Source organism: Dama dama, chromosome 5 (assembly GCF_033118175.1).
Source record: "Dama dama isolate Ldn47 chromosome 5, ASM3311817v1, whole genome shotgun sequence".
NCBI lineage: Eukaryota > Metazoa > Chordata > Mammalia > Artiodactyla > Cervidae > Dama > Dama dama.
In genome coordinates this window covers 110,593,943-110,603,065 of record NC_083685.1, presented here as the reverse complement: position 1 = coordinate 110,603,065, position 9,123 = coordinate 110,593,943, and the positions used below count along the sequence as shown (strand labels likewise).

At 42.7% G+C, this 9,123-nt stretch overlaps 1 protein-coding gene across 1 annotated transcript; it reads left to right on the top strand.

Annotated features, from left to right (window-relative positions):
• The first annotated feature begins 1,769 nt into the window (after positions 1–1,769).
• Positions 1,770–7,457, top strand: KRT12 (keratin 12). Its single transcript, XM_061143990.1, has 8 exons — positions 1,770–2,387; positions 3,110–3,192; positions 4,118–4,274; positions 5,114–5,275; positions 5,368–5,493; positions 5,606–5,826; positions 6,666–6,736; positions 7,215–7,457. The coding sequence occupies exons 1-8, from the start codon at positions 1,785–1,787 to the stop codon at positions 7,310–7,312; spliced, it is 1,521 nt and encodes a 506-aa protein (XP_060999973.1). The 5' UTR covers positions 1,770–1,784; the 3' UTR covers positions 7,313–7,457.
• Positions 7,458–9,123: the final 1,666 nt, after the last annotated feature.

Sequence of the window (9,123 nt, the reverse complement as noted above, 5' to 3'; positions counted from 1 at the left end):
TAAATAAGCCACTTAACTTCCTCACCCTCAGACTGCTCATCTATAAAATGGGGTAAAATTTACCATTTAAGAGGTTGCCACGAAGGTTAAAAATAATGTCTGTAGTTCACCTGCCCACTGTCTAGAACATCATAAGTATACAATAACTACTAACGATTCAAAAAAGACAAGCTCGGACAAAGTGCTGGTAACAGATGAATGGAATTCTTGGTAAAAATCTCTATATGAAACTGGGACCCCTGACATTTCAACTTAACAAGTTTCCATTCTCTCAAGAAATGAAACAAATGGCTGGATGATGGCCCCTCTCTTCAAGCTGAGTCTTCTTTGGATTGCTGTATCCTTTCTATATCTATTATGAAGGAGAACATGCAATTTCTGCAAGTTTCTTGCTTAAAAAATCCTTTATTTAGGCATCCCACTGGCTTGCTCTTTGTGATGTGTCTAGATTGGGAGAAAATATGTCCTTTGGCATATGTCTCTCCTATAAAAAGGTAAAAGTAAGTTGTAGTAGGATTTCACTACAATACAGTAGGAGTTCATCAATCCCTGTCCCTAGAAAAGTATAAAGAGGGTCACAAGATCCTTCCATTTGTGAGAATTGACATTGGGTGCTCCCTCTAGAGGTCTGACATGGACTTCAAGTGGAACCCCTCTGATTTGCCCCCAAATCAACTAGTGTGCACAGGTAGATCCAGCTGTTCACAGGAGTGTTCACAGAATTGAAGAACCTTAGCTTCAGAGAGGTTGGAGTCAGAGCCAGATAATATTCAGACAATATCTGGATATTTGGGGGTCCAGGGGTTGAATGTATGAACATTGATACGATTTCAATAACAAAAAGAGCAACTGAGTTTTTTATATATATATGCTAACAAAGTTGGCAGTAGTGAACTGTCAGACAAGGCTCCTGATTTCACAGAGTTTGCTAAGGTCAAATTTTATGTAAAGGAAGATCTGCTGGAAATATTACTAGCATCATATTCTACTCAAAAATAGCATTTTTCAGGGAATTCCCTAGTGGTCCAGTGGTTAAGACTTCATGCTTCCAGTGTCAAGGAACTAAGAGGAAGTAAGATCCAGTGGTGTGCAGTAAAAGGATTTTTTTTTTTTAAGAAGAGTATTTTCAGTGTTTAAGAGGTCTTCTTATTGAATCAGAAAAAAAAAATGCAACAACCTAATGACAAGATTTTTAAATCCTTGGAAACTCAAATTCCAGTATCAATCTGGAAAATGCATTTGTTCCCCATTTCTCCCAGTGAATTTTTACAACTGTTTATGAAACTATATTCTATTAGAAGATAGACTAGATCATGATCAGATGGTTCATACTGAGTTTTCAAAAGGAAACAAAAAGGAGATATGAGGGAAGAACTTTAAGAAGCTTAAGGTTTAGGAAGAAGTATTCATTAATTTACCCACTCAGCAATCACTCACTGCTTTACCCCATGCATAAGACACTGCACAGTGCAGAGAATGTGAGCAAGAGAATAATTTGGAGAAGAAAAATTCTTTATGACAACCTATCTGCACTCCACCCAGATTTCTTCTTCTATCACAAATATGTAATGGGAAAAACTATTCAATTATTTCTATACCAGTGAATTGTCAATATGCATAAATCATTTTCTTGCTAAGCCGGCCAAAAAAGGGGGGGCCACTATATTTTGGACGGAGAGAGTGAACTTTCCAAGGCAACACCCATTCCGAGACGTATAAAAGGTTAGCCTTCCTGCCTCGCTGACACCGCGCCCTCCTGAGCTGTAGGTCCCTCCAGCAGCGCCATGGCCCTCTCTGTGCGAACCTCTGGGCTGCCTCAGTGGCTGTCCTCCCAGAGTGGGGCCCCGGGCAGAGCCAGGGGCATGTCTGCCTCGAGCATCGGCAGCAGCTACGGGGGCAGTGCCTTTGGCTTCGGAGGCAACTCTGGGGGAGGCCTCTCTGCCACGTCCATGTTCGGTTCCAGTGCTGGCTTTGGTTCTAGCTCTGGCTTTGGTTCCAGTTCTGGCTTTGGTTCCAGTGCTGGTGTTGGGGGCGTCTGCGGGAGCTCCTTTGCAGGAGGACTGGGCGCTGGTTATGGAGGAGCTGGCGGAGGGGGCTTTGGAGGCCTGGGGATTGGATTCGGAGGAGGCTCGGGAGGGGGCTCTCTAGGGATTCTCTCTGGCATCGATGGAGGTCTTATTTCTGGATCAGAAAAGGAAACCATGAAAAATCTTAACGACAGATTGGCTTCCTATCTGGATAAGGTTCGGGCTCTAGAGGAGGCCAACACTGATCTAGAAACCAAAATTCGAGAATGGTATGAAACACGAGGCTCTGGGACTGGAGACCCCGGGTCACAGAATGACTACAGTAAATATTATCCGTTGATTGAAGACCTCAGGAATAAGGTAACAAAATGGTTTCTTTCGAGGGGCTCTGGGGATTATTTTTTACTTTCCTTTTTTCTATTTCAAGATTTTATAGTGACAAATCACCCAAAACTTAGATATGTTTCCATTCAACTGTATTTGGAGTAAATTCTCATCTCAAGATATTTGGGCTGTGCTTAGTCACTCAGTCGTGTCCAGCTCTTTGCAACCCCATGGACTGTAGCCCTCCAGGCTCCTCTGTCCATGGGCATTCTCCAGGCCAAAATACTGGAGTGGGTTGCCATGCCCTCCTCCAGGGGATCTTCCAAACCCAGGGATCGAACCCCGATCTCCTGCACTGCAGGTGATTCTTTACAATCTGAGCCACCAGGGAAGCTCACAAATACTGGAGTGGGTAGTCTATCCCTTCTCCAGGGGATCTTCCCAATCCAGGAATCGAACTGGGGTCTTCAGCATTGCACGTGGATTCTTTATCAGCTGAAATTCCAGGGAAGCCCATAGTTTCATTTTATCATTCACCATAAGATGACTGTATTCCCACTACTTTTTCTGTGGGATAGGTATGTTTGTTTCTTAATTTTTAAGTAAGATTCTCCACATATATTCTCTTTCAAAAAGCTGCTTTATACTCTTCATAAAATAGCACTTTAACATCACCTAAAATTTTCCTACCAAAGATATACTTGCAAAACACTAGTATTTGATGACCTCACTTTGTGTGTCTTCCCCTGTTTTGCCAGATCATTTCTGCCAACATCGCAAATGCCCAGCTCATCTTGCAGATCGACAATGCAAGACTGGCTGCCGATGACTTCAGAATGAAGTGAGTAGGATAAACGGCTAATGATACCTGACATGTCCCAGCATTTCTTCTTACTTTTTATTTTCCTTCGTTGATGGCAAATATTTCAACCTTCTTCAGTTCACAGGTTCCACACACGTTTTGGTAAATTTACACTGGGCATTCTAGAAAGTATCTAGATTCAAGAGGTTCACATTACACATCCTTAATTATAAGTTGCTTAAACCCAGGGCTGTGGATTACCATATCTGACATTTGCTATTGACTCATGATGTGCCAAGATAATTCCACCAGCATCCTAAACCTCAGTCTTCCATGCATCAAAATGAATTAATAATGTTTGTGCCTGAGAGTTAAATAAAATGATCTTTTTCCTGATGACACATACAACTAAAATATTAACCACGAACTTATTTTTATATCCCTTCCTCCTTTCTACACCACCCCCTCCCCTCAGATATAAGGAGGAAAATCCTAAGGTCCTGTTTGCTCCACAGAATTTCCACACAAGATGTTGCCTGAAACCTAGTACAAGTTACTAAAGGAATATCGATGTTTTAAATTAAATCTTGAATAAAAGTTAAGCAAGATGACTAAATGATTATTTTATTTTCAACCACTTCTAGGCTTCCATCAGAAACTCCACCTAGAGAGGGGTTGCTACTGTTCATAGCCAGGCCAGCCAGCCAGAAGCGAAGCTGTAAGCCTGGGATGCAGTGCTGCTGGGGTTCACTGTTGATAGAAAAGTATAATTTTTTCACTTCTCTCCAACTAAGCAGTAAATTACCATTTTTTTAAAAAAGGAAAATAAAAAGTTAGAAAAGCAAAAACCACATCATTCATTACACTGCTGCCAGATTTATTTGCAAAGTAGCCCTGAAGATGGCAGGGGCCCTATTCAAATGGGTGTGTGGATTCCCTAGACTGTTTTGCACTTGATTTTCAGATATGAAAACGAGCTGGCCCTGTGTCAGAATGTGGAGGCCGACATCAACGGCCTGCGCAGGGTGCTGGATGAGCTGACCCTGGCCAGAGCTGACCTGGAGACACAGATTGAGACCCTGAATGAGGAGCTGGCCTACCTGAAGAAGAACCACGAGGAGGTGAGAGCCAGAAAGGACAGCTCTCTAAGCAGCTTTTTTCTCCCAGGTTCAAAATTATCATTTCAGATGTATAAATATGGAGTTAGAAGAGATATGCATGATACATTGGACAATCAGAATTTTAATTGTCCTGATTTCATGATTTTAAAAATACAGTTTGGGTGTTTTTGTTTGGCTGGTTGGTTTTTGGTCACACCAAGTGGCATGTGGGATTTCAGTTCCTTGATCAAACCTGTGCCCCTGGAAGCCCAGGACCACCCAGGAAGTTCCAAAAATACAGTATTTTTAAAGTTCAAAAAAAAAAAGTCTGCCAATAATACATACTGTTAAATATGCTAGAGAAACTGGTTATACCCAGTGTAGTACACACATGGAACTCTGGTATACCACAATGTATATCAGTAATTAAGCATAACCCTGGCACAAGACTCCTAAAGAGCTTTCTACTGGAAACCAATAACTATGGTACAACTGGTGAGCAAACCCAGGGACTGTCTGCAGCCCTCAGTTGGTTGAAAGCCCCTGGGGCACCAATTCCACCAGGCCTTCCCATCTTGTGAAGGCCATGGAGCCCCAAGAAGCAGGGCCAGCTCATCCATCAGGCATGGCAGGCACAGCGCCAAGGACCCGCAGTGAGTTTAGGAACCCATCTCAAGCTCTTTCAAAAATCAGAAGAAAACTACTAATGTTTAGATAAAAGATGTTTGAATAGTTTGTATTAACTGGTTTGTGTTTAAACCAACGCAGCCGTAAAAGGTAATGTTTCCTATTTTTTGTGGATGAAGAGGCCCACGAAAGTCACAATGGGCCCCTTCGCCCCTCTCACCCGCTGTCCCCAGGAGCTCCAAAGCTGCCGGGCCGGCGGCCCAGGCCAGGTCAGCGTAGAAATGGACGCTGCCCCCGGAGTGGACCTCACCAGGCTCCTCAACGACATGCGGGCGCAGTATGAAACCATCGCTGAGCAGAACCGGAAGGATGCCGAGGCCTGGTTCATTGAAAAGGTACTGCTAACGAAAACAAAAGGCGTGGATACGCTTGTATTAAAGGGGAGCAGGGCTGACTCACGTCCCCTCACCCCTCTTTGTTGCGGCAGAGCGGGGAGCTCAGGAAGGAGATCAGCAGCAACACGGAACAGCTTCAGTCCAGCAAGAGCGAGGTCACCGACCTGCGGCGCGCGCTTCAAAACCTGGAAATCGAGCTCCAGTCCCAGCTCGCCATGGTAGGGCGCATGCCAAGAGAGGCATCCAAATGAGCAAGACGGACCATTGGCAGCCTTCCGCATTTCGGCCTCCTCCATTGTTACGTCTGTGCTGTTTCTCTCCCACGTGCAGAAAAAATCCCTGGAGGACTCGCTGGCTGAAACCGAGGGCGACTACTGCGGCCAGCTGTCCCAGGTGCAGCAGCTCATCGGCAGCCTGGAGGAGCAGCTGCTGCAGGTGCGCGCCGACGCCGAGCGCCAGAGCGCAGACTACCAGCGGCTGCTGAACGTCAAGGCCCGCCTGGAGCTGGAAATCGAGACCTACCGCCGCCTGCTGGACGGCGAGGCCCAAGGGTAAATAGATAACTGGGACTGAAAATAACCTCAATGGCTGACCGACAGTGGACACCAGATGCAGTTTAAGGGCAACAGAAGCGGGAAGGGTTCTTTAGTTGACAGAAAAGAACACATCTGGTAAAGACATAGGAGTTCCTAGGTGGCTCCGCGGTAAAGAATCGCCTTCAATGCAGGTTCTATTCCTGAGTGGGGAAGATCCCCTGGATGAGGAAACGGCAATCTACTCCAGTATTTCTTGCTTGGGAAATCCCATAGACAGAGGAGCCTGGTGTGCTACAGTCCATGGGGTCGCAAAGAATCCGGCACGAAAGAGTCGGACATGTCTATTATGCCTTAGCTTTATTAAATGCTCTACACTTTGCAAAGTGTTGTCACCATTATCTTCCTGGATAAAAGTTCATAAAATGCTGGGATGAAAAACGGCACCACAGACAGAGGCATACTGCAGACGTGTATTAGAACAATCAGCCAGTAGAGTTCTGATTTTAATGCTAAGAATGACACATCAAATATCAGCCATGCAACCACCTTGGGAACTTCCCAAAAGCAACAGCAGCCTGGACTGGTGGGAAGAATTCAGGATTGTAAATTGGGAAACCACATCTTCCACTAATTGTCAGTTGGTTTCACTTCAAGAGCCCTTTTTAGGCAGGGTTTGAAAACAAATGTAGCTGCACAACTGATTACTCTCAGGATGCATCACTCCATCATTCTTAATCAAGAAATTTAAAATACCTTCTCTCATTGGCCATTTTAAAAGCTCAAACAGCAAACTCCTTCTTCCTTTTCATTCCAGAAAGCATCATGTGATATCAACTCCCTTGTTTTCTTTACAGTGACTGTTTGGTGGAAAGTTCATATGTGACAGCCTCCACATCTCAAGCACCATCAACTGATTCCTCTAAAGGTATGCAGATTCCCTAGGAATCATGTAGAACAAGTCAGAATCACATCTATTAATGACCAAAACTGTAAGATCTCATTAAATATAGCAGTGTATATTTAAAGTATACTTGTATTTGGAGCCAAGAAAAAATATTTATGCATTCCTGCAGATAAATTGAGTAGTCTGCACAGGGTTAAAACTTTTAGCAAGTTCAGGAAGGAAGAGAAAATCTACTTTACAAAGGGGTATTATGAGAATCATAAACACTTTTTAAGTGTTTAAAAAGAAAACCATTTTCATTTGTGCACAAGACAACAATGAATACATTTTATTAAATAAAATGCATTTTGTTTAGAAATGCAAAGGTCACACCTGAAAGTTTAAATTTCATGGACTGTATCAGTCAATACCTAATTTAGAAGCCTAAGTTAAACAGCAAATGTTAGATGAATATTTGAAGCACTAACTTTTGCTCCCTTTGTTCCATTTTTATCTTTAGACCCTAACAAAGCCCGGAAAATCAAGACAATTGTGCAGGAAGTGGTGAATGGTGAGGTGGTCTCATCCCAAGTTCAGGAAATTGAAGAACTGATGTAAAATTTCACAAGATCTGCCCCATGATTAGTTCCTTAGGACCAAGAAATTTATAAGTAGAAATTATTCCTTTTAGAGTAAGATGATATATTAGTTCAATCTCTGCTTCTGTTTGTTTCATTTTCTTTGGATTCCCTATTCACTTTGAGTCTGGTTTTTTTTTTTTTTTTTTGGCCTTCAAAACAAAATTTAATTACAAATCATTGTGGAAATGTGGGTCTTGATAACAAATCAAAATTGCCTTACATCTTTGTGGCCCTGAGGTAGTCCTTTAATAAACTTTCTTCTAGTGACCTAGAACATATGTTTAATCACAGGACCTTAATCGAGTAGTATTGTTTTAATAAAGTTAATTTTAATAAAAGGTGAATGGTAATAATGTGAAATGTGTACCTTCTTGACGCCAACAATAGAGTCAAGGGTGTAGAGAGAGATTTGTGAAATACTACTCAAGTTGATAAACACTGAGATAAAGATGTTGAGGCTGGAGATTAAGTTAAGAAGATTCTTGGGATTTCCCTGGCAGTCCAGTGGTTGGGACTTTACCTTCCAAGGCAGGGGGTGCAGGTTTGATCCCCCATCAGGAGCTAAGATCCCTCATGTCTCATGGCCAAAAATCCAGAACATAAACAACAAAAGCAATAATGTAACAAATTCAACAGACTTTAAAAATGGTCCACATCAAAAAAATAAAAGGAGCACTTAATTAGAATAATTAACAACAACAAAAAAGATTCTTATAGTTCTTTTTACATTAGCCCACCAAGGTTACAAAAAAAAAAAATGTATTCTTCACTGCAGGGTATAACATTTGTCCTGTTCATTTTCTAGCACCTTCTTTCATTCAGTCAAGAAACTCTTATTGAACCCTCATAGTGTGCCAGACTGGAGACTCAGAGGTATAGTCCTTGCCTGGAGAAGTTCACAATTGAGATTGAGGGCAGAGATAGACATCTACCAGGAATGGTGATATGCTAAGACAGGGTGGATAGAAGATCAAAGGACAACTTGAAGGAAAAAGAAAAATTTGTGACGACTCAACCAAATACTTCATACAGAAACCAGGCAGAGAAGGGAGAACGGGAACAGGGGAAGCATGTATGAAAGGACACAGGGACATGAACACACATTGCTTTGATGGCCTTTCTCCTATCTGGCACCAGCAAGACCCAGGGTGGGGTTTCTATTGGGGTGGGTCAGACCCACGAGTCAATAACAGATGTCATGTTCTTGGCTAGGGCAGAAGGTGGCCAAAGTCTAAGCCTGAGTAGATGGTGATTCAGACTGGTTCAGTCTGAGTTGCCAAATTCAAAACCCTAAAAGGAAAACACGAGCAAGATTTACTGATTAAGAGCCAAATCTCTGAAGCCAGACTGAGTTCAAATTCTGACCTTAATACTTAATAGCAAGTAATTTAACCTCTTGTATGCCTCAGTTTCCTATTCCTATAGCGGAGTGGCTTTGTGAAAATTAAATGAGGTAGAGTACATAAAACAGTAGGAACAGTCCCTGGAACCTAGCAAGTACTCGGTATTTTTGTCCTATGATTGCTTTTTGTGTGTAACCAAAATCCTGTGAAGAAATCAGGGGAACTGATGAGCAAGGAGTGTCAGAGGAGCAGAATGGAGAGAAGAGGGTCATACGGGCCTGAAGGAATTCCAATGCGGGTGCAAAAGCCCACGGAGGGTGAGTTACTTTGTTATTCTCAGCTGACACGCTTCGTATGGAGCTTTCTGGAGTCACACTTTCTTTCAAATTCGCTAGTGGTCTTGGATACTCCATTCTTCTTCCTTTATTATGGATGGCAACTCAAC

Coding starts and splice junctions, on each gene's coding strand:
- KRT12 (XM_061143990.1), top strand. CDS start 1,785: ATGGCCCTCTCTGTGCGAACCTCTGGGCTGCCTCAGTGGCTGTCCTCC. Junction 3,193..4,117: donor GCCGATGACTTCAGAATGAA/GTGAGTAGGATA, acceptor CTTGATTTTCAG/ATATGAAAACGAGCTGGCCC. Junction 5,276..5,367: donor AGGCCTGGTTCATTGAAAAG/GTACTGCTAACG, acceptor TTGTTGCGGCAG/AGCGGGGAGCTCAGGAAGGA.